General features: G+C 58.9%; 1 protein-coding gene across 1 annotated transcript; it reads left to right on the top strand.

The window, feature by feature from the left end:
* Nucleotides 1-1,491: 1,491 nt before the first annotated feature.
* UBE3D (ubiquitin protein ligase E3D) lies at nucleotides 1,492-23,298 on the top strand. Its single transcript, XM_076074941.1, has 11 exons — nucleotides 1,492-1,620; nucleotides 1,735-1,879; nucleotides 3,487-3,683; nucleotides 4,011-4,107; nucleotides 4,494-4,677; nucleotides 4,950-5,253; nucleotides 5,592-5,682; nucleotides 6,624-6,732; nucleotides 10,573-10,715; nucleotides 13,429-13,567; nucleotides 21,834-23,298. The coding sequence occupies exons 2-11, from the start codon at nucleotides 1,746-1,748 to the stop codon at nucleotides 21,855-21,857; spliced, it is 1,422 nt and encodes a 473-aa protein (XP_075931056.1). The 5' UTR covers nucleotides 1,492-1,620; nucleotides 1,735-1,745; the 3' UTR covers nucleotides 21,858-23,298.
* Nucleotides 23,299-23,471: the final 173 nt, after the last annotated feature.

Below are 23,471 nucleotides of genomic sequence, written 5' to 3'. Positions count from 1 at the left end.
CCACCACCGGTGACGATTATTTGAACCGGTCCTGGGCCTCCCCTAGGTCGACTCAGCCTCAAACGAATAACTGGTGTGGTGTGAACATCGCCACTGGGGAGACAAAGGCGGCCGGGCGTGGTGAATCCAAGTCCCGGGCGAAGCCGGGTAGTAAAGCTAGTGCCTAATAAATGAAACTGAAACTGCACCGGGCCCCGTGCCGACCCCGCGACGCTGCCGGTTTCAGGGGGGGGGGGGGGGGGGAATCCCTCCCGGCTCCGGGCGTGGAGTTCACCGCGCGTGGCCGGAACCAAAAACCTGACCCGGACACCGCGGAAACAGTTTACCGCCGCCGCCACTTCCGTGAAAACACTCCCATCAGACGTGAACAACAACAACAAAAAACCACGACGATAAGTTAGAAAGAAGAAACAACAACATTCGTACGAACGAATAGCGCGTCATATGCGCGTGTGTTCGCAAGATACGTTTTTATTAAAAAAAAAAATTCGGAACCAAAATCGCTTTACGGCTCGTTGAAAACTGCCGTACCGACCCCCCCTCCCCACCGGAGCGGAAGCACATGCCTCTCGCCTGGCGTCTCTCTCCACGTGCCTCTCGCCTGGCGTCTCTCTCCACGTGCGTCTCGCCTGGCGCCTCTCTCCACGTGCCTCTCGCCTGGCGCCTCTCTCCACGTGCCTCTCGCCTGGCGTCTCTCTCCACGTGCCTCTCGCCTGGCGCCTCTCTCCACGTGCGTCTCGCCTGGCGCTTCTCTCCACGTGCCACTCGCCTGGCGTCTCTCTCCACGTGCCTCTCGCCTGGCGCCTCTCTCCACGTGCCTCTCGCCTGGCGCCTCTCTCCACGTGCGTGTCGCCTGGCGTCTCTCTCCACGTGCCTCTCGCCTGACGTCTCTCTCCACGTGCCTCTCGCCTGGCGTCTCTCTCCACGTGCGTCTCGCCTGACGCCTCTCTCCACGTGCGTGTCGCCTGGCGCCTCTCTCCACGTGCCTCTCGCCTGGCGCCTCTCTCCACGTGCGTCTCGCCTGGCGATTCTCTCCACGTGCGTCTCGCCTGGCGCCTCTCTCCACGTGCCCTCGCCTGGCGCCTCTCTCCACGTGCCCTCGCCTGGCGCCTCTCTCCACGTGCGTGTCGCCTGACGCCTCTCTCCACGTGCGTCTCGCCTGGTGATTCTCTCCACGTGCCCTCGCCTGACGTCTTCTCCACGTGCGTCTCGCCTGGCGCCTCTCTCCACGTGCCTCTCGCCTGGCGCCTCTCTCCACGTGCCTCTCGCCTGGCGCCTCTCTCCACGTGCCTCTCGCCTGGCGCCTCTCTCCACGTGCGTCTCGCCTGGCGCCTCTCTCCACGTGCGTCTCGCCTGGCGCCTCTCTCCACGTGCGTCTCGCCTGGCGTCTCTCTCCACGTGCGTCTCGCCTGGCGTCTCTCTCCACGTGCGTCTCGCCTGGCGCCTCTCTCCACGTGCCTCTCGCCTGGCGTCTCTCTCCACGTGCGTCTCGCCTGGTGCTTCTCTCCACGTGCGTCTTGCCTGGCGTCTCTCTCCACGTGCCCTCGCCTGACGCCTCTCTCCACGTGCCTCTCGCCTGGCGTCTCTCTCCACGTGCCCTCGCCTGGCGCCTCTCTCCACGTGCGTCTCGCCTGGTGCTTCTCTCCACGTGCGTCTTGCCTGGTGATTCTCTCCACGTGCGTCTCGCCTGGCGATTCTCTCCACGTGCGTCTCCCCCCCTCACCGGCGTGTTAGGCGCCGGCCGAATGGGGGAAGCGGCCACGACGCTTGAAGCCACCGCGACTCGCCTCGAGACTCGCACGGACGAGGAGGCGGACGAGCTGCCCGGGTTCTACTGCGAGATCCGTAGCGGGAGTCGAACCGCCCACTTGGTGCTGAGGTACTCGGCATGCTCCACACGCGCACACACACAGACGCACACACATAGACGCACTAACACATAGACGCACACACACACATAGACGCACTAACACATAGACGCACACACACACACACATAGACGCACACACACACATAGACGCACTAACACATAGACGCACACACACACACATAGACGCACACACACATAGACGCACTAACACATAGACGCACACACACATAGACGCACACACACATAGACGCACTAACACATAGACGCACACACACACACATAGACGCACACACACACATAGACGCACACACACACATAGACGCACTAACCATAGATGCACACACACACATAGACGCACACACACACATAGACGCACACACACACATAGACGCACACACACACATAGAAGCACACAGACGCACGCACACACACAGACGCACACACACACACACAGACGCACACACACAGACGCACACACACACATATACGCACACACACACATATACGCACACACGCACACACACACACAGACGCACACACACACAGACGCGCACACACACACAGACGCACACACACAGACGCACGCACACACACACACACATTCGCACACACACAGACACAGAGACGCACACACACACAGACGAACGCGCACACGCACACACATAGACGCACACACACATAGACGCACACACACACATAGACGCACACACACACATAGACGCACACACACACATAGAAGCACACAGACGCACACAAACACACACAGACGCACACACACACATATACGCACACACGCACACACACACACATATACGCACACACACAGACGCACACACACACACACAGACGCGCACACACAGACGCACACACACAGAGACGCACACACAGAGACGCACACACACAGACACACACACACATTCGCACACACACAGACACACACAGAGACGCACACACAGAGACGCACACACACAGACACACACACACACGCACACACACACACGCACACACATAGACGCACACAAAGACAAAGATCCCCCGTATAGCCTTAACAGACTGTAGGGGCAAGTGCTGTTAGCGAGCACCTATGAAGGCCAGAACGGTACACGAGGGGGTGGGTGGCCAGCACCACGCCCGACCGCCTTTGTCTCCCTAGTGGCAATGTTTACACACCGCACCAGGTACTCATTTGAGGCTGAGTCGACCTAGGGGAAGCCCGGGACCGGTTCAGAAAATCGTCACTGGTGTTGGCCGTGAGCGGGAATCAAACCCGGGTCGCCAGGTTCATAGCGCAGCGCGCTAACCGCTACACTATCGCTCCCCACACACAGACACACACACACAGACACACACACACACATATATACACACACACACATATACACACAGACACACAGACAGACACACACACACATATACACACAGACACACACAGACACACACACAGACACACACAGACACACACACAGACACACACACACACACACAGACACACACACAGACACACACAGACACACACACACAGACACACACAGACATACACACACACAGACACACAAACACACGCGGCGCGTCCCGGCGTTGTCGTCACCTCGCAGTCTCCGCGTCGCCGCGTGCAGGGACGTGCGCACCGAGGGCCCCGTGCTCGTCGAGGCCTCCCGCGTGACCGTGCGCGCCGGCGCCCGCGACCTCCTCGTCACCCTCCCGCCGGGCGTCACCGCCGACCCCGGGGCCACCGGCAGCGTCCGCCGGGTCCCCGAAGACGGCACGCACGTGAGCCTGCGGCTCCACGCGCCGCGGAGCCTCTTCGCCGCAGGTCCGCCACGGGGTGGGGGGGTCGCGTGACGAGGTGCCGCACGCCTCTCCGGCTTGCGACGAGGTGAAGGCGGCGTGGCGAAGTTGGGGACTAATATCAGCTGTCCCTTGCGGACACGATATAACCCGTGCGGAACAGGGGAGCAACATGCAAACTCCATGCCCCCAAGTCGGCAATCGAGGAACAGTTGTTACCGTTGCGTTGCAACCCGGCCACACGTAATAACCGAGAGTGATGATGGTGATGACGGCGATGATGATGATGGTGGTGATGATGACAGGAATATGCCTACGTGTTAAACAGGACGATGTCTTTGTCCGTGTCCAGTCTCGAATGCCCGACCCGTGGTGCAGCAGATCCGCGAGCAGCCGACTCCGCGCTTCTCATGCCAAGCGTGTGGAGCGTCACTGCTGCGACCTGGAGCGTAAGGGTTAGACTCTCGCATAGACCCGCACCGAGACTCACGTAGACCCGCACAGAGACCCAGAGACTTACGTAGACCCGCACTGAGACTCACATAGACCAACACTGAGACCCAGAGACTCACGTAGACCCGCACCTCGACCCAGAGACTCACATAGACCCGCACTGCTACTTAGAGACTAACATAGTTTAAGTTTATTTTGTTTGACCAGGTGAAGATCCAAGGGACCAGAATGAGCCTCATTTGTGTAACCTTTCGATTTGGTCAAGTTTCGACCAAGACGTCGGTACACAATGGCCTACTGTTGCCACCGCTGTCGGGAGATCTTTAACGTCCCCTGTGCCTCACCCTTTTCGCCACCCGTGTACCCTCCTTGCCGGCACCAGGCCGTTCCGGCGGGTGCTGCCGCTGCCCTCATGCCACTGGCAGGCGATGGTGAGCGAGTGGTGTTGCCACGGCGGGGGCGCCCGCGTGGACTCGCTGGCACGCACCCCGCTGGGCCCCCGTGCAAGCGACTGCCTCGTGGGCGACACGCACCTCGTGCTGCACGCTGGCAGCCTGGGAACGGCGGTACGAGTCGCTCGCTTGCAGGCACGCTCGTTGGCTCGCTCGCTCGATCAATTGCTCATTCAGTCGCTCGCCAACTCGCTCGCTCACTCGCTCGTTGGCTCGCACGCTCACTCACTCACTCGTTTGCTTGCATGCTCACCCCTTCGCTCCCATCACTCACTGATTCACCTTGCTCGTTTGCTCACTTGCTAACTCGCTCGCTCACGCGCTCGCCCGCTCCCCCGCTCTCTCGCTCATTCGCTCGCTATCCACTCGCCCCCCGCCTCTGCCAGGTTCGGTGGCACCACGACGTCGCTTCGGAAGTCGCAGCGCCGGACTCCGACCGCGGCGCCCGTCCCGCGGCCCCGCCTGAGAGCGGCGACCTCTGCCGCCACCGCCGCGCCGGCGCTTCGCCGGGAACCGCGGTCCCCCAGCGCGGGGCGACCGGCGCGGGGGGCGCCGGAGAGGGAGAGGGGCGGCACGCGGAGGGTCGGAGGTCGCCGTCGCCGCCGCCGCCGCCGCCGCCGCTGGGCAAGGCCAAGGCCGAGTTGCGGTGCGAGCAGTGCGGCCGTGTGCTCGGGGAGGCGCTGGGAGCAGGTGAGACGTACAACGTTTCAGGCAATGGCCCTTGTTCAGACGAAAACCTAACACGTGTGTGTGTGTGTTGACGTACACGTATCTGCGTTTTTACTTTTTATCGTAGCAGGTAAGGGGCCCACTGTGCTCGATGGTTATTTTTCGGAAGCGACCTGGCCACGAATGTCAGCTCAACGAAGCGGCTCATTGTCACGTGGAAACTTACAGCAGCCGAATGCTCTAGACGCGTGCTTCTAAACCTCTCGTGGGCCTTCGTGAGGTTCGACGACGATGATGACGACGATGATGACGACGAGGACGGTGACGTTGTCCCCACCGATGGTTGTGTCGCACCGCAGAAGCCGTCAAGTTGTTCCTCACCGAGGTGTGCGTTGGAGGAGTTGAGGAGACGGCGCCGCCACCGCCGCCTCCGCACTCTGCCAACCCGAGGTGACCGCTCCTCGCGAGCCCCCCGCAAGAACGCGAGAATGTGCGTGCGTGTGTGTGTGTGTGTGTGCGTGTGTGTGCGTGCGTGTGTGTGTGTGTGTGTGCGTGTGTGTGCGTGCGTGTGTGTGTGTGTGTGTGCGTGTGTGTGTGTGCGTGTGTGTGTGTGTGTGTGCGTGTGTGTGCGTGTGTGTGTGTGTGTGCGTGCGTGTGTGTGTGTGCGTGTGTGTGTGTGTGCGTGTGTGTGTGTGCGTGCGTGTGTGTGTGGGTGTGTGTGTGCGTGTGTGTGTGTGTGTGTGCGTGTGTGTGTGTCTCTGTGTGTGTGTGGGGAGCGGCGGTGAAGCGGTTAGCGCGTTGCGCTATGAACCCGGCGACCCGGGTTCGATTCCCGCTCACGGCCGATACCAGTGACGATTACCTGAACCGGTTCTGGCGCTCCCCTAGGTCGACTCAGCCTCAAATGAGTACCTGGTGCGGTGTGTAAACATTGTCACTGTGGGAGACAAAGGCGGCCGGGCGTGGTGCTGGCCACCCACCCCCTCATCTGCCGTACCGGCCTTCATTGGTGCTCGCTAACAGCACTTGCCCCAACAGTCTGTTAAGGCTATACGGGGGATATTTGTCTTTTTTTGGCGTGTGACTGGAGCGGCGGTGCAGTGGTTAGCGCACTGCGCTGCTAACCTGCTCGCGGCCAACGCCAGTGACGAATATCCAAATCGGCCTTCAGCCTTCTCCTGGGTCGACCCTCCATCAAATAAGTAAATATCAGCACCGGTGGAGACGAACGTGGCCGGAGTGATGCCGGCCACACCGGCCCCCATCTAGAGCCAGCGGCCGGCCCTTCATAGGTGCTCGCTAACAGCACTTGCCCTAACATGCTAAAGGCTACACGGTGTGGGGGTGGGTGGGTGGGTGGGCTATCTTTGTCTTGGCGTGGTCGGTTGCAGGTCGTGGTTCCTGGAGCGGCTGCTGTCCCAGCAGCTGCTGCTCATCTCCACGACGCTGTGCAGCTACCGCTTCCGCGTCGAGGACCCGCGGGGCGGCACGAGACTGCTGGTGAGCCCGGCGAAGGGTGAAGCCGCCGGGCGGAATACCGCACGACGGGAGGACCGGTTCAGAATCGGAATCGCGACGTTTCATTTCCCCCCCCCCCCCCCCCCCCCCCGGAGATGTCCGATGAGCTGAGGGACAATTTTTTTTTTCTCTTCACGGATGTCCAGTAGGGGTGGGTGGCTCCAGAGGGTTACAACAACAAACTACATTTAAGCAAACGATCGGAGTGCAAAGTAGAGGAGGGAATAAGCGAATAGAAAAATCGTGTAAACATTTTGGCAAAGTTCCAGTTGTGTGTTCGTAACACAAACTGGCTGCATTTTTTTTATCAATCCGCTGCTGGATGATGGACTCACCGTGTCGGCCGTCGGGCTTCATTTCATTGACCACACTTCACCACGCTGGTCAGCGCGGGTCGGTGAACCGCCGGTGATTTTACTTTGCTTGCGATTACGATGATCGATTTTTATGGTTTCCTATTTGTGCCTTTGTCGCTTATCGGCCCGCTACAAAAAAATAGAATTGGCTTCCATGGTAGGAGTGACAGAGCAGTCTCGCGCGCAAGTGTTCCACGTTGCGAGTGTTCTATGTTGCGAGTGTTCCACGTTGCGAGTGTTCTATGTTGCGAGTGTTCCGTGTTGCGAGTGTTCTATGTTGCGAGTGTTCCACGTTGCGAGTGTTCTATGTTGCGAGTGTTCCGTGTTGCGAGTGTTCTATGTTGCGAGTGTTCCACGTTGCGAGTGTTCCGTGTTGCAAGTGTTCCGTGTTGCGAGTGTTCCATGTTGCGAGTGTTCCGTGTTGCGAGTGTTCCGTGTTGCGAGTGTTCCGTGTTGCGAGTGTTCTGTGTTGCGAGTGTTCCGTGTTGCAAGTGTTCCGTGTTGCGAGTGTTCCGTGTTGCGAGTGTTCCGTGTTGCGAGTGTTCCGTGTTGCGAGTGTTTCACGTTGCGAGTGTTCCGTGTTGCGAGTGTTCCGTGTTGCGAGTGTTCTGTGTTGCGAGTGTTCCGTGTTGCGAGTGTTCCGTGTTGCGAGTGTTCCGTGTTGCGAGTGTTCTGTGTTGCGAGTGTTCCACGTCGCGAGTGTTCCGTGTTGCGAGTGTTCTGTGTTGCGAGTGTTCCGTGTTGCGAGTGTTCCACGTTGCGAGTGTTCCACGTTGCGAGTGTTCCGTGTTGCGAGTGTTCCGTGTTGCGAGTGTTCCGTGTTGCGAGTGTTCCGTGTTGCGAGTGTTCCGTGTTGCGAGTGTTCCGTGTTGCGAGTGTTCCGTGTTGCGAGTGTTCCGTGTTGCGAGTGTTCCGTGTTGCGAGTGTTTCACGTTGCGAGTGTTCCGTGTTGCGAGTGTTCCGTGTTGCGAGTGTTCTGTGTTGCGAGTGTTCTGTGTTGCGAGTGTTCCGTGTTGCGAGTGTTCCATGTTGCGAGTGTTCCGTGTTGCGAGTGTTCCGTGTTGCGAGTGTTCTGTGTTGCGAGTGTTCCACGTTGCGAGTGTTCCGTGTTGCGAGTGTTCTGTGTTGCGAGTGTTCCGTGTTGCGAGTGTTCCACGTTGCGAGTGTTCCACGTTGCGAGTGTTCCGTGTTGCGAGTGTTCCGTGTTGCGAGTGTTCCGTGTTGCGAGTGTTCCGTGTTGCGAGTGTTCCGTGTTGCGAGTGTTCCGTGTTGCGAGTGTTCCGTGTTGCGAGTGTTCCGTGTTGCGAGTGTTCCGTGTTGCGAGTGTTCCGTGTTGCGAGTGTTCCGTGTTGCGAGTGTTCTGTGTTGCGAGTGTTCTGTGTTGCGAGTGTTCCACGTTGCGAGTGTTCCGTGTTGCGAGTGTTCTGTGTTGCGAGTGTTCCGTGTTGCGAGTGTTCCGTGTTGCGAGTGTTCCGTGTTGCGAGTGTTCCGTGTTGCGAGTGTTCCACGTTGCGAGTGTTCCGTGTTGCGAGTGTTCCGTGTTGCGAGTGTTCCGTGTTGCGAGTGTTCCGTGTTGCGAGTGTTCCGTGTTGCGAGTATTCCGCGAGTATTCCACGTTGCGAGTGTTCTGTGTTGCGAGTGTTCTGTGTTGCGAGTGTTCCACGTTGCGAGTGTTCCATGTTGCGAGTGTTCCGTGTTGCGAGTGTTCCGTGTTGCGAGTGTTCCGTGTTGCGAGTGTTCCGTGTTGCGAGTGTTCCGTGTTGCGAGTGTTCTGTGTTGCGAGTGTTCTGTGTTGCGAGTGTTCTGTGTTGCGAGTGTTCCGTGTTGCGAGTGTTCCGTGTTGCGAGTGTTCTGTGTTGCGAGTGTTCCACGTTGCGAGTGTTCCGCGTTGCGAGTGTTCCGTGTTGCGAGTGTTCCGTGTTGCGAGTGTTCCGTGTTGCGAGTGTTCCGTGTTGCGAGTGTTCCGTGTTGCGAGTGTTCTGTGTTGCGAGTGTTCTGTGTTGCGAGTGTTCTGTGTTGCGAGTGTTCCGTGTTGCGAGTGTTCCGTGTTGCGAGTGTTTCACGTTGCGAGTGTTTCGCGCGCGAGTGTTCTGTGTTGCGAGTGTTCCACGTTGCGAGTGTTCCGTGTTGCGAGTGTTCCGTGTTGCGAGTGTTCCGTGTTGCGAGTGTTCCGTGTTGCGAGTGTTCCGTGTTGCGAGTGTTCCGTGTTGCGAGTGTTCCACGTTGCGAGTGTTCCGTGTTGCGAGTGTTCCACGTTGAGAGTGTTCCGTGTTGCGAGTGTCCCACGTTGCGAGTGTTCCGTGTTGCGAGTGTTCCGTGTTGCGAGTGTTCCGTGTTGCGAGTGTTCCGTGTTGCGAGTGTTCTGTGTTGCGAGAGTTCCGTGTTGCGAGTGTTCTGTGTTGCGAGTGTTCCGTGTTGCGAGTGTTTCACGTTGCGAGTGTTCTGTGTTGCGAGTGTTCCATGTTGCGCGTGTTCCACGTTGCGAGTGTTCCGTGTTGCGAGTGTTCCGTGTTGCGAGTGTTCCGTGTTGCGAGTGTTCCGTGTTGCGAGTGTTCCGTGTTGCGAGTGTTCCGCGTTGCGAGTGTTCCGCGTTGCGAGTGTTCCGCGTTGCGAGTGTTCCGCGTTGCGAGTGTTCCGCGTTGCGAGTGTTCCGCGTTGCGAGTGTTCCGTGTTGCGAGTGTTCCGCGTTGCGAGTGTTCCGCGTTGCGAGTGTTCCGCGTTGCGCGTGTTCCGCGTTGCGAGTGTTCCGCTTTGCGAGTGTTCCACGTTGCGAGTGTTCCACGTTGCGAGTGTTCCACGTTGCGAGTGTTCCGTGTTGCGAGTGTTCCATGTTGCGAGTGTTCCGTGTTGCGAGTGTTCCACGTTGCGAGTGTTCCGTGTTGCGAGTGTTCCGTGTTACGAGTGTTCCGTGTTGCGAGTGTTACATGCATGTGTGCATCTCCGTACGCAAGTCACCACCATCGTTCTTCTTGCATAGACGATGTAGGGCAACCACCACAGATCCAATTATTGACTTGAAGCTTTCGTGACTGCAGGAATTCGTATTCTTTGGGTCTTTGGGGTAAAGTCACGCAGAACAGATCCAGTTGTGAGCGGTTCAGCTGTGCAGTTTTGCTTGACCTAAGAGTTGGTGGATTTGCAGATTTGGCCACCCACCGTCTCACCAACTCACCCACCCACTTACCAAACTCAATTACCCACTCAACCAGCCACTCACCATCTCACCGACCCTCTCATCAACCGACCTGCCCGCTCGCCGGCCTGGTTCCGGATCTCGGCGTCGGGACACGGGACGGCGAGTGGGGGGGGGACGTCGCCGATCTGCCGGTTAGGGGCCGGCTTCCGACCGGTGCGGTCTCACCGGTGCGCGTTGCAGCATCGCGGCCAATTATCCGGCGAGTCGTCACCGTCGTGTTGCTGGCTCCCCCCCCCCAATCCCTTCTGCCCCCCACCTCCCCCCCCCCAGCTGTGGGTGCTCAACAGCGACACGCTGCTGCTGCAGAGGCCCCGTGGCGGCGGCGGCGGTGAGGCCGCGGCGCCGCGTTGCCACCGCGTCCTCAAGCTGCTCTACCGCCACGCGGGAGGAGACTCGGCCACCTCAGCAAGCCGGTAGGTGGCAGGGCCCTGTGCCGGTGGGTGGCAGGGCCCTGTGCCGTCGTTCGTAACGCCTAGTGACAAGTGCGATGGTCCACATTTTGCCGAATTAGCTGAAACAAATGCCACCGCACATTGGGATGACACGCAACGAGCAATCGTCGGCCCCGTGGCTGCGGAAACTTTGGGCCGGACCCTCCTGGGAGTTGGGAGTTTAAAAAAAAAAAAATAACTCGGCGAGGCTCGTATTCAAAACCTAGACTTTCCTGGCTAAACAAGCAGAATAATAAATAATAACAATAACACACCCCCACCACCACCACCAGCACCAGCACCACCACGCACAGCTCGGCGCTCGCGGTCCCCCCCGTGCCTCCACCCCTCCTTCGCCTGCCCCTTGTTGACGAATCGCCGTTGTGCACGGAGCGGCGGGAGCCGTGCTGTGCGCCGTTGGAGGAGTCGGCCGCGGGGTTATTTTTCCGCGCCCTTTCGTTTTCCGCTCGCTCGCTCGCTCCTTCGCCAGCTTGGCGGCGAGCGAATGAGCGAGTGCTCCAGTCCCACCGCTCCGCTCGTCTGACCTTTAGCGTCTTGCCCGTCTGTTATCGTCTCCGTCCGTCTTGAAGGGACGGCACAGTAAACAACGTTCTCCGAGCGACCGTTAAAGCTGACGTTGGTCGGCGTGTGTGTGTGTGCGTGCGCGCGCGCGTGCGTATAAACATCAGCCACTGGGGAGACAAAGGCGGCCGGGCGCGCGGTGCTGACCACCCACCCCGTCGTGTGCCGCTCCAGCCTTCATCGGTGCTCACCAACGGCACTTGCCCCAACAGTTTGTGAAGGCTTTACGGGAGGTCTTTGTCTTTCTGCGTGCGGGCAGCGGTGGTGTCGCGGTTAGCGCGCTGCGCTGCAAACCCGGCAAAAAACCCGGGCATCGGTTCCCCCCCGCGGCCACCACCAACACCGGTGACGATTATCTGAACTGGTTCTGGGCTTCCCGTACATCGACTCGGCCTGAAATGAGCGTGAGTGTGTGTGGGGAGCGGTAGCGTAGCGGTTGGCCGCGCTGCGAACCAGGCGGCCCGAGTTCGACTCCCGCCACGGCCAACACCGCTGACGATTATCTGAACCGGTCCTGTGCCTCACCTAGGTCGACTCAGCCTCAAATGAGTACCTGGGTGCGGTGCGTAAACATCGCCACTGGGGAGACAAAGGCGGCCGGGCGTGGTGCTGGCCACCCACCCCCCACGTGTGTCGTTACCGGTCTTCATAGGGTGCTCGCGAACAGCACTTGCCCCAACAGTCTGTTTAAGGCCACACCTGTGAGGGATGTTTGTGTGTGTGTGTAGTCTGGCCGTGTGTGTGTATGTAGTGTACGTACGTTGTCAGCAGAGGGCAGCGCAGAAAATAATTTCCTTATGCTGCTTAATTGATGCTCCCCTCCATCTGCCACCGTCAGTGCCCAGCGTGGTGAAGACGTGTCGTCACACAACCTCATCCGGTAGTGGATTGGCAAATGGCCTCTACATTTACGCATGCACACGTGATATCATCATCATCATCGTTATTATCATAACGCTTATTTGCCCTGAAAGCAAAAGCCTCGCTGAGTCTCAAGACTCTTTTTCAGGAGGGTCCTGCCGGGGTATTCGCAGCAGGAGACCGATGTTGCTGCTGCTGCTGCTGTGTGATCCCCAGTTTGGGGTGCTTTGGCCGATACCGGTTCCATCGTTGGTTGCTTTGCTGCTGTTGTAATCTGTGGGAGGAAATCGGAGAATCCGAGAGAAACCCACGCACAACGGGGAGAGGGAGAGAGCGCACAGACTCCGCACGGGTGTCGTCTTGTGGGATCTAGTGTGGCGAGATGTTACCTACCTCGCCTGACGTGCGGGAGGTCGTGGGTTTGATCCTGACCGTGATGCCTGTGTGTTTGGAGTTTGGATTGGATGTCTCTGTCTCTCTACCCCCCCCCCCATGGTCACGTGGGTTTCTATCCGGGCCCTCCGTTTTTTTCCCCTCCACATTTAGAATCGACACGTGTTTTAGAGTATTTCGCTGCTATACATTTCCGCGTGATAAGCAACTTCGTTGAGCTATCCATTTGTGATCGCCAGGTCGCTTCTGAAACAATAGCTACACTGCTCAGTGAGCCTTGCCTGGTTCAATAAAAAAAAAGTTTAGTTTTCGTTCAGTTCAAGTTCCACGGTTTGGTTCCGGCTCTGTTCGGCAAACAGGCCCGGTGGAACATAAACAAGCCTCGGATGTGCCAGTGGAAAAAGAAGCGCGTGTTTTTATCCCTGAGTATTGCGTTGCTTCTCTTTCACTGTTCGGGCTGCGAATCGAACCGGCGTCCCAGTGCGAGTTTGCTCAACGTGTGCCTGCGTGCGTCCCCCGCCGTGTCTCTCCGCTAGCGTAGCGGTTCGCGCGCTGCGCTACGAACCCGGCGACCCGAGTTCAATTCCCGCTCACGGCCACCATTATCTGAACCGGTCCTGCGCCTCCCCTAGGTCGACTCGGCCTCAAACGAGTACCGGGTGCGGTGTGCAGTAAACATCGCCACTGGGGAGACAAAGGCGGCCGGGCGTGGTGCTGGCCACCCCACCCCCCCCCCCCCCGTCGTGTGCCGTGCCGGCCTTCGCAGGTGCTGCTCGCTAACAGCACTTGCCCCAAACGGTGATTTGAGGCTATCTTTGTCTCTGCTGGTGGCCCCTCCGTGTGTCTCTGCGTGTCCCAGCGAGGACGAGCTGTGGGCGAGGGACGTGAAGGCCCACGACCTGTGCCTGCCCAGCGGTGCGTGCACCGAGCTCTCCGCCGTGCTAAGCGCCAGCTCCCAGCTCGCTCCGCCCTCGCTCCGGGACGTCAACCACTTCCGGGTGAGGATGATCGCTCTCCCCCGCGCCTCCTCCTTCTCCTCCTCTTCCGCTCTCCTCCAGCTCCCGTGGCTATTCTTCTCGAGCTCCCGTGCCTCCTCTGCTTCCCGTGTCCTCCTCTCCTTTAGCTCCCGTGTCTCCTCCAGCTCCCGTGTCTCCTCTCCTCTCTGCTTCCCGTGTCTCCTCTCCTCTAGCTCCCGTGCCGCCTCCAATTCTCATCCGGCGGGAATGACAACGAAATAATAATAATAAAAGTAGTAGTAAAATTATGAACTCCACGGCCGTCAAGACAATGAAAGCGATAACTCCTCAGCCGATAATGCAGCCGCTCTCCCCTCGCCCCCCCCCCCCCCCCCCCCCCCCCCCCCACATTGCGTTCATGCGAAAATAATGAGCATTTAGCGTTCGTGTGCATGCGTGTGTAGCGGTCCGCGCGCCGCGCTACGAACCCGGCGGCCCCGAATTCGATTCCCGCTCACGGCCAACGCCGGTGACGGATCATCTGAATCGATCCCGGGCCTCCGCTAGGTCGACTCGGCCTCGAACGAGTTGCCTGTTGCGGTGTGCAGTAAACGTCGCCACTTGGGGAGGCGAAGGCGGCCGGGCGTGGTTCTGAACGCACCGCTCCCTTGGTGTGCCGTGCCGGCCTTCATCGGCGCTCGCTGGCGGCGCTCGCTAGCGGCGCTTGCGTTCCGCTAACGCGGCTATGCGGGCCGGGCATCTCCCTCCGCCTGAGCGCGTGCACAATTTCATTTTTTTCGATGGAGGCGAAGCGATGTTGAGACATTAATCACACGTCCCTCCGGTTCTATCGCTCCGCGGGGAGCGGGGGGGGGTGGCGGGGGTGGGGGGGTGGCGGTGTGCAGGCGACACAGACCCTAGGGTCCAATCGCCCCGTATGATGACAGATCTAGGCACTTGTTTTGTGGCCGAGTCGACCTAGGGGAAGCACAGGACCAGTGTGCGGACAACGCTCGCCGCTCATGTTGAGCCGCCGGGTTTGTTCAAAGGGCCGTGCGGTAACCGCTGCGACACCGCTCCCCTCGTAGACACAATGTGCGCTCGCACGCAAGTAGTGTGCACCACGCACACACTCGCATAAAGCACACGCGCACACACACGACCTCCGTAGTGTACAACTACAGGTGATATCGGCTGGTCCATGGGTGGCTGGGCGAGTGGCTGGCTGGCTGGGTCTGTGAGTGGCTGTGGGTATGTGGTTCGGTGGGCAGGTTGCTGGGTGGGTAAGTGTCTGGGTTGGTGTGTAGGTGTCTGGGTGGGTGTCTAGGTGGGTGGGTGTGTAGGTGGGTAGGTGGGTGGGTGGGTAGGTGGGTGGGTGTGTGGGTGGGTGTCTGGGTGGGTGTGTAGATGTCTAGGTGGGTGGGTGTGTAGGTGTCTGGGTGGATAGGTGTCTGGGTGGGTGTGTAGGTGTCTGGGTGGGTGGGTGTCTGGGTTGGTGTGTAGGTGTCTGGGTTGGTGTGTAGGTGTCTGGGTGGGTGGGTGTCTGGGTGGGTGTGTAGGTGTCTGGGTGGGTGGGTGTCTGGGTTGGTGTGTAGGTGTCTGGGTTGGTGGGTGGGTGTCTGGGTGGGTGTTTAGGTGTCTGGGTGGGTGGGTGTTTGGGTGGGTGTGTGGGTGTCTGGGTCGGTGTGTAGATGTCTAGGTGGGTGGGTGTGTAGGTGTCTGCGTGGGTAGGTGTCTGGGTGGGTGTCTGGGTTGGTGTGTAGATGTCTAGGTGGGTGGGTGTCTGGGTGGGTGTCTGGGTGGGTGTGTAGGTGTCTGGGTGGGTGGGTGTCTGGGTGGGTGTGTAGGTGTCTGGGTGGGTGGGTGTCTGGGTGGGTGTGTAGGTGTCTGGATGGATGGGTGGGTGTCTGGATTGGTGGGTGTGTAGGTGTCTGCGTGGGTAGGTGTCTGGGTGGGTGTCTGGGTTGGTGTGTAGGTGTCTAGGTGGGTGGGTGTCTGGGTGGGTGGGTGTCTGGGTGGGTGTGTAGGTGTCTGGGTGGGTGGGTGTCTGGGTGGGTGTGTAGGTGTCTGGGTGGGTGTGTAGGTGTCTGGGTGGGTGTCTGGGTGGGTGTGTAGGTGTCTGGGTGGATGGGTGGGTGTCTGGGTTGGTGGGTGGGTGTCTGGGTGGGTGTGTAGGTGTCTGGGTGGGTGGGTGTCTGGGTGGGTGGGTGTGTGGGTGTCTGGGTGGGTGTGTAGATATCTAGGTGGGTGGGTGTGTAGGTGTCTGCGTGGGTGGGTGTCTGGGTTGGTGTGTAGGTGTCTGCATGGGTAGGTGTCTGGGTTGGTGTGTGAGTGTCTGGGTGGGTGGGTGTCTGGGTGGGTGTGTAGATGTCTAGGTGGGTGGGTGTGTAGGTGTCTGGGTGGGTAGGTGTCTGGGCAGGTGTGTAGATGTCTAGGTGGGTGGGTGTGTAGGTGTCTGCGTGGGTAGGTGTCTGGGTGGGTGTCTGGGTTGGTGTGTAGATGTCTAGGTGGGTGGGTGTCTGGGTGGGTGTCTGGGTGGGTGTGTAGGTGTCTGGGTGGGTGGGTGTCTGGGTGGGTGTGTAGGTGTCTGGGTGGGTGGGTGTCTGGGTGGGTGTGTAGGTGTCTGGATGGATGGGTGGGTGTCTGGATTGGTGGGTGTGTAGGTGTCTGCGTGGGTAGGTGTCTGGGTGGGTGTCTGGGTTGGTGTGTAGGTGTCTAGGTGGGTGGGTGTCTGGGTGGGTGTGTAGGTGTCTGGGTGGGTGGGTGTCTGGGTGGGTGTGTAGGTGTCTGGGTGGGTGTGTAGGTGTCTGGGTGGGTGGGTGTCTGGGTGGGTGTGTAGGTGTCTGGGTGGATGGGTGGGTGTCTGGGTTGGTGGGTGGGTGTCTGGGTGGGTGTGTAGGTGTCTGGGTGAGTGGGTGTCTGGGTGGGTGGGTGTCTGGGTGGGTGTGTGGGTGTCTGGGTGGGTGTGTAGATGTCTAGGTGGGTGGGTGTGTAGGTGTCTGCGTGGGTGGGTGTCTGGGTTGGTGTGTAGGTGTCTGCATGGGTAGGTGTCTGGGTTGATGTGTGAGTGTCTGGGTGGGTGGGTGTCTGGGTGGGTGTGTTGATGTCTAGGTGGGTGGGTGTGTAGGTGTCTGGGTGGATAGGTGTCTGAGCAGGTGTGTAGATGTCTAGGTGGGTGGGTGTGTAGGTGTCTGCTTGGGTAGGTGTCTGGGTGGGTGTCTGGGTTGGTGTGTAGGTGTCTGCGTGGGTAGGTGTCTGGGTTGGTGGGTGGGTGTCTGGGTGGGTGTGTAGATGTCTAGGTGGGTGGGTGTGTAGGTGTCTGCGTGGGTAGGTGTCTGGGTTGGTGTGTAGATGTCTAGGTGGGTGGGTGTCTGGGTGGGTGTCTGGGTGGGTGTGTAGGTGTCTGGGTGGGTGGGTGTCTGGGTGGGTGTGTAGGTGTCTGGGTGGGTGGGTGTCTGGGTGGGTGTGTAGGTGTCTGGATGGATGGGTGGGTGTCTGGATTGGTGGGTGTGTAGGTGTCTGCGTGGGTAGGTGTCTGGGTGGGTGTCTGGGTTGGTGTGTAGGTGTCTAGGTGGGTGGGTGTCTGGGTGGGTGGGTGTCTGGGTGGGTGTGTAGGTGTCTGGGTGGGTGGGTGTCTGGGTGGGTGTGTAGGTGTCTGGGTGGGTGTGTAGGTGTCTGGGTGGGTGTCTGGGTGGGTGTGTAGGTGTCTGGGTGGATGGGTGGGTGTCTGGGTTGGTGGGTGGGTGTCTGGGTGGGTGTGTAGGTGTCTGGGTGGGTGGGTGTCTGGGTGGGTGGGTGTGTGGGTGTCTGGGTGGGTGTGTAGATATCTAGGTGGGTGGGTGTGTAGGTGTCTGCGTGGGTGGGTGTCTGGGTTGGTGTGTAGGTGTCTGCATGGGTAGGTGTCTGGGTTGGTGTGTGAGTGTCTGGGTGGGTGGGTGTCTGGGTGGGTGTGTAGATGTCTAGGTGGGTGGGTGTGTAGGTGTCTGGGTGGGTAGGTGTCTGGGCAGGTGTGTAGATGTCTAGGTGGGTGGGTGTGTAGGTGTCTGCGTGGGTAGGTGTCTGGGTGGGTGTCTGGGTTGGTGTGTAGATGTCTAGGTGGGTGGGTGTCTGGGTGGGTGTCTGGGTGGGTGTGTAGGTGTCTGGGTGGGTGGGTGTCTGGGTGGGTGTGTAGGTGTCTGGGTGGGTGGGTGTCTGGGTGGGTGTGTAGGTGTCTGGATGGATGGGTGGGTGTCTGGATTGGTGGGTGTGTAGGTGTCTGCGTGGGTAGGTGTCTGGGTGGGTGTCTGGGTTGGTGTGTAGGTGTCTAGGTGGGTGGGTGTCTGGGTGGGTGTGTAGGTGTCTGGGTGGGTGGGTGTCTGGGTGGGTGTGTAGGTGTCTGGGTGGGTGTGTAGGTGTCTGGGTGGGTGGGTGTCTGGGTGGGTGTGTAGGTGTCTGGGTGGATGGGTGGGTGTCTGGGTTGGTGGGTGGGTGTCTGGGTGGGTGTGTAGGTGTCTGGGTGAGTGGGTGTCTGGGTGGGTGGGTGTCTGGGTGGGTGTGTGGGTGTCTGGGTGGGTGTGTAGGTGTCTGCATGGGTAGGTGTCTGGGTTGATGTGTGAGTGTCTGGGTGGGTGGGTGTCTGGGTGGGTGTGTTGATGTCTAGGTGGGTGGGTGTGTAGGTGTCTGGGTGGATAGGTGTCTGAGCAGGTGTGTAGATGTCTAGGTGGGTGGGTGTGTAGGTGTCTGCTTGGGTAGGTGTCTGGGTGGGTGTCTGGGTTGGTGTGTAGGTGTCTGCGTGGGTAGGTGTCTGGGTTGGTGGGTGGGTGTCTGGGTGGGTGTGTAGATGTCTAGGTGGGTGGGTGTGTAGGTGTCTGCGTGGGTAGGTGTCTGGGTTGGTGTGTAGATGTCTAGGTGGGTGGGTGTGTAGGTGTCTGGGTGGGTGGGGTGGGTGTCTGGGTTGGTGGGTGGATATCTGGGTGGGTGTGTAGGTGTCTGGGTGGGTGGGTGTCTGGGTGGATGTGTAGGTGTCTGGGTGGGTGGGTGTTCTGGGTGGGTGTGTAGGTGTCTAGGTGGGTGGGTGTGTAGGTGTCTGCGTGGGTAGGTGTCTGGGTGGGTGTGTAGATGCACCTTGAAGCCACTTCACGTGGTGCGTCACGTGCAATCGCGTGCGTGCGTGTGTCACGTGCAATCGTGGCATTGGGATCCAGGGCTTCTCGCAACGATGAGCCGGGGTCGCGCGGTTTAATCCGGCTCTGCAGGTTTCTCCGCTCCACGCCTCCGAGATGTTAACTCCCTTGCCTGGTATGCAGCAGGTCTTGGGTATGAGCCTGACCCTGATGCCTATTGTATATTTCGAGTTGCCTTCTCTTTCACGTGGCCGATGTTCATGTCGAGAGCAACAGCTGTGATTTTACATCGAGGGGGGTTGATGATAGCGGAGTGGTGCGTCGTCGCTGCTATGATGATGATGAAGCGTCCTCCTCCGTGTTTGTGAATCGGTGACATCGAGTGCGCATTCTGCGCTCCGTGGCTCTGCTCTTGGTGGTGACCACAGTCTCGGCACACCGGGACGCTCTGTCGTGGCGCGCTGGTCAGCTCAAGCTCTGCTATCCTCTATATATTAATGTGGTATTTGCCATTGGGAGGTAACCGGAGCAGCCGAATAAAACCCACACACTCTTTCCCATGCCACCGCCACCACCGTCGCCACCACCGTCGCCACCACCGTCGCCACCATCACCGCCGCCACCACCACCACCGCCGCCACCACCGCCGCGGCTGTCTCTTCATCTCAATCTCATCGTCAATCCCGAGACACAGGCCGTGGCGCCCTCCTAGCAAGTGACGCGTTCTGCCCACGCCCGCTTCCAATAACCTCCCCGCTCCCCGCTCCCCGCTCCCCACCCCACATAAATACAACAAAACCACAGTGCCAGCGTGATTATAGTGACTGAACCGTCCCATTACGTTCGAGATAATTAATCTTGACGGGGCCACACATCGCAGCAAAACAAATTAGCGGGGAAGCGTGTGTATGAGAAAAGTGCGTTATCGATGGCGCCGTTCTCCCGCCGCAGGATCATTCGGAGTCTTTGGGGTGTAATTACGACAACAATGACACTAATGAGAATAGCGGAGGCAAAGGCACAGCCCTGCAATTGCGTACTCGCTCCACGGCTGGCAGAAGAGCTTTCTCCCAAAGGGGAAAGCTCTAGAGAGAGAGCCCCCGCCCTCGGCCCTTTTTAGAAGAGAGTCATTTTTGGCCTGTTCTCTCATTTTTCATTTGCTTGTTGCGCGTGCGTGCAACGTAGCCAACCACTTACATGGGATTTGGTCCTCATATATATATCTCTATAAAATTAATGTGCAACGTCGCGGCTGGCTGTCGGCACGAATGACGCCATGTGTTAAAATGAAAGCATCGTCATTGTTATCATTAAATCGGCCGGGCGTCACGGAAGAAGAGGTGGGAGTACCCACACTTTACCCCGCCACGCGGTGACAATGATGATGATTCGGCGGGCGTCGCATGCAGATTGCGGGGGGCACGCGGGAAAATAACCAACCCACCCACCCCCCCACCGCCCCGCCCTCGCTTTTCCAATCCGGTGGGAATAGTTTTGTTTTAATGAGGACCGAAGCGCAGCCCCCGCAATGTCCCCGCCCCGCGTCACCGCTGGCGGAAGGGGCAGCCGCCCGAGGGGAGGCTCAAGAGAGGCGACCCGGTCTATAGCGGGCGTTGGGCCTACCAGGGAAAGGCCTGCCCCAGTCTTTCAGGAGCGGGGGGTGGGGTGGGGGGGGGAGAGCGCTGAGCCACTATTCCGGGGATGTTTTTTTGCCGCGAATTCCGCGAGCGACGGGAGAGTTTTTGATCCGCGTGGGAGGAGGAGGAGGAGGGAGGAGGGAGGAGGGAGGAGGAGCGGCGGGCGGAGCAGGAGGCGGGGGCGAGTGTTTACGCTGCGAGTCGTTTACCGGGCACCGCTCCGCCACAGGTCGCGACACGCCACTTAATGGAGGTCGCGACCTCCTCTCCTTTACCCAGAACTCCCTGCCTGCAATCCCGCAGGTCCGCGCCTCACCAAATCTCATTTTGGGCACTCCGGCTGCTCCCTCCCCGCCCCCTCCCGTCTTGCCGCCTTGCAAATTTTGGCAGCGTCACTGCCCAGAGGAGGAGGTGGCGGTGGTGGTGGTGGTACGCGACGGTGCACCGATGTGTTCTGATTGAACGATCTAAATCGACTTGTTGTCCGTGTGCGCGTGCGTGGCGTGTCCGTCATTTGCTCTTCCTATTTATATCCGTGGTGAAGTATGGTCAAAGGACCACACCCCCCTCCCACTCCATGATGACCTGCTTGGCATGGGGGAAGTCTCGGTTCGGCATGGGAGTGGCACAGTCCTGTGTGTTTGGCTGTGGCGTTAAAACCCTTGGACGTAACACGGAGGCCCCCTAGCAAGCACCGTTAGCGAGCGCCTATTAAAGCCGGCAACGGCACACAAGGCGGAGCGGCGTGGCCAGCCGGGGGCGACCTTTGTCTCTCCGTGGTCCGACATTTACACAATGCACCAGGTGCTTGTTTTTTGTTTTTTTTTAAAGCTGAGCCGACCTTGGGGGATGCCCAGGACAGGTTTAGATTTCCGCCACCGATGTTTGTAGCCGTGAGCGGGAATCGAACCCGCGGGTCGCTGTGCTCGTCGCGCAGGGCGCTCAAACCATTGCGCCACCACTCCCCAATGCATACATGCAAAGGCAAAGATCCCACACACCCCGTATAGCCTGAACAGATTTTTTGGGACGAGTGCTTTGAGCGAGCACCTATGAAGGCGGCTCCCGTAAACGAAGGGGGTGGGTGGCCAGCACCACGCCCGGTCGCCTTTGTCTCCCTAGTGGCGATGTTCACGCATCGCACCAGGTACAGATTTTGAGGCCGAGTCGACCTGGGGGGAGGGCCCGGAACCGGTTCAGATGATCGTCACCGCTGTTGACCGTGAGCGGGAATCGCAGCCGAGCTCGTAGCGCAGTGCGCTGACCGGCACCCCTTCCGCGGCGCCAACGACACGCAACATCCACACGGACGCGCACACGCGTTGACATGCGCGCGGTGCAAATGTGGCCCGTGCCCAGGGTGCGACACGCGGCTCGGCTCGCCCGCGCAAACGGGGGCAGCTCGGCTTACCTGCAGCCGGTTAACCGGGGCGGCGTGCCGGAGTCCCCAAACCGTGCGCCTCCGTGATGGAGGCCGAACGCGCCACCGGCTGAGCCACATTTTTCCCACCCCATGAGTGCGTCTCTCCACCCCCCTCCTCTGTTTTCATCTCCCCCTGCTCCCTACAGGTCGGGCACTTGAGGCTGGCCTAATGGACGTGAGACCCCCCCCCAATATGCAAGCGGCGTCATCGCTCTCTCTGAAGAGGGACCCCCCCCGCCCCCGCTGGGTTGAAAGGACGTCCACCGATTAAAATCCACGGTGGCTCAGAAGTCAGCGTCGCCGAGCCAGCCCCGTTGACAAGCCTGGGTTCGAGTCCCGGGTTTCGGTCATCCGCGAATAAACCGGGAGCTGGGGCTGAGTGAGTTGATGGTCTCAGCCCGGCACACCACAAATGACTGCATCAACAACAACACAACAAACACCATCGCATTCAATTTGGTTTTGCATTGACTTTGTCTACATTCCAGCTGTTGAGAAGTTAATTAACTGTCTGGCTGTCACCCGATGAACCTCGCTGTCACGTGGCAGAACTGGGTTGGGGAAAGTGCTGCCCTCTGCTGCGTGTGGACCATAAATCACTTGAAGAAGGCATCTCGGAGGTAGCTCTGTGACATCCGCTTCCCCGGGTCGCTCGCGGGTAATACGAAAGGGTCGCGCTGCTCTGCGGAATTTCCTAATGGATTCTCCGTCTTGTAATGACGATGCAACACCGATAGCGCGATCTTTAATAAAACGGGGGGGGGGGGGGGGGGGGCGGGGGTTTGTGGGGGAAGACGACAAAAAATAAAAAAATATATAACGAAAACAAAATCCACAGAAGTCTTTATTTCGTAAATCTGCATTCACCACTACGAGTCTCCAAGACAAAAAGTAAAAATGTGAGAAAATGTATTTGAAAATAAAATGTCACTAACTCCTTCCCCGTGGGTGTCGAGGAGGTAGTCATACCCTGGCTCGCCAGGAGAAGGCAGTGCAGCAACAATGTGGACGCCACCTGCTCCGTCGGTGTGGAATATCGAGCGTTGCGCCCTCGCACGCGTGGGGTTTCTCATGCACGTGTGGTGGACTTTGGCCCCTCGTTCAGTGTTGGTGATGTCAGGGAGAGTCGTACGGCTGTCACGTTAGGCGTTTAGTTGGTGGCGCTGCTGCATTTGGCAAGGAGGGGTGCACAAGCACAATCGGCAACACAACTTTGTTTACGTGCCATGAAGAAGGGCGCTTGCCTGAAACGTCGCCAGTTTCCTCTTGAGGCCGCTCGGTGTTATTGCCGTTCACGTCAGATGCAGGCTTCCACGCACTAAGCACGTTCTGCAATTGTACACCGGGGTCTGAGCAGAGGAGAGCGATGTTCACACCCGGATGTCTCTTCCTTTCCCCCCCCTCGAACCGTTAGTTTGAGAAGGAAATGACTTCGAGTAGAAATGTCACCCCGGCCAATTGATGTACAATCGCTTTGTCACGGTGTGGCCGGATCCCCCCTCACATCTATTAAACTACTTTTTTTATTTTACCAGATAAGGCCCCACCGAGCTACATTGCCCTGTTTTTTATTACTAGAAACGACCTGGCCATAAATGAAGGCTCAACGAAGTGGCTTACCATCATGTGGACATTTATAGCAGCAGGCAAATACTCGAAACGGATTTTGTTGATTCTAAATGTGGGAGGAAGAACCGGAGGACCCGGAAAAAAAAAATCCCACACGACCACGGGGAGAGCGAGAGACACGCAAACTCCAAATATACAGCAGGCGTCGTCAGGGT

Source organism: Petromyzon marinus, chromosome 51 (assembly GCF_048934315.1).
Source record: "Petromyzon marinus isolate PM22_M1 ecotype Great Lakes invasive population chromosome 51, UKy_Petmar_22M1.pri1.0, whole genome shotgun sequence".
Classification (NCBI taxonomy): Eukaryota; Metazoa; Chordata; class Hyperoartia; order Petromyzontiformes; family Petromyzontidae; genus Petromyzon; species Petromyzon marinus.
This window is presented reverse-complemented; position numbering and strand designations above follow the sequence as displayed.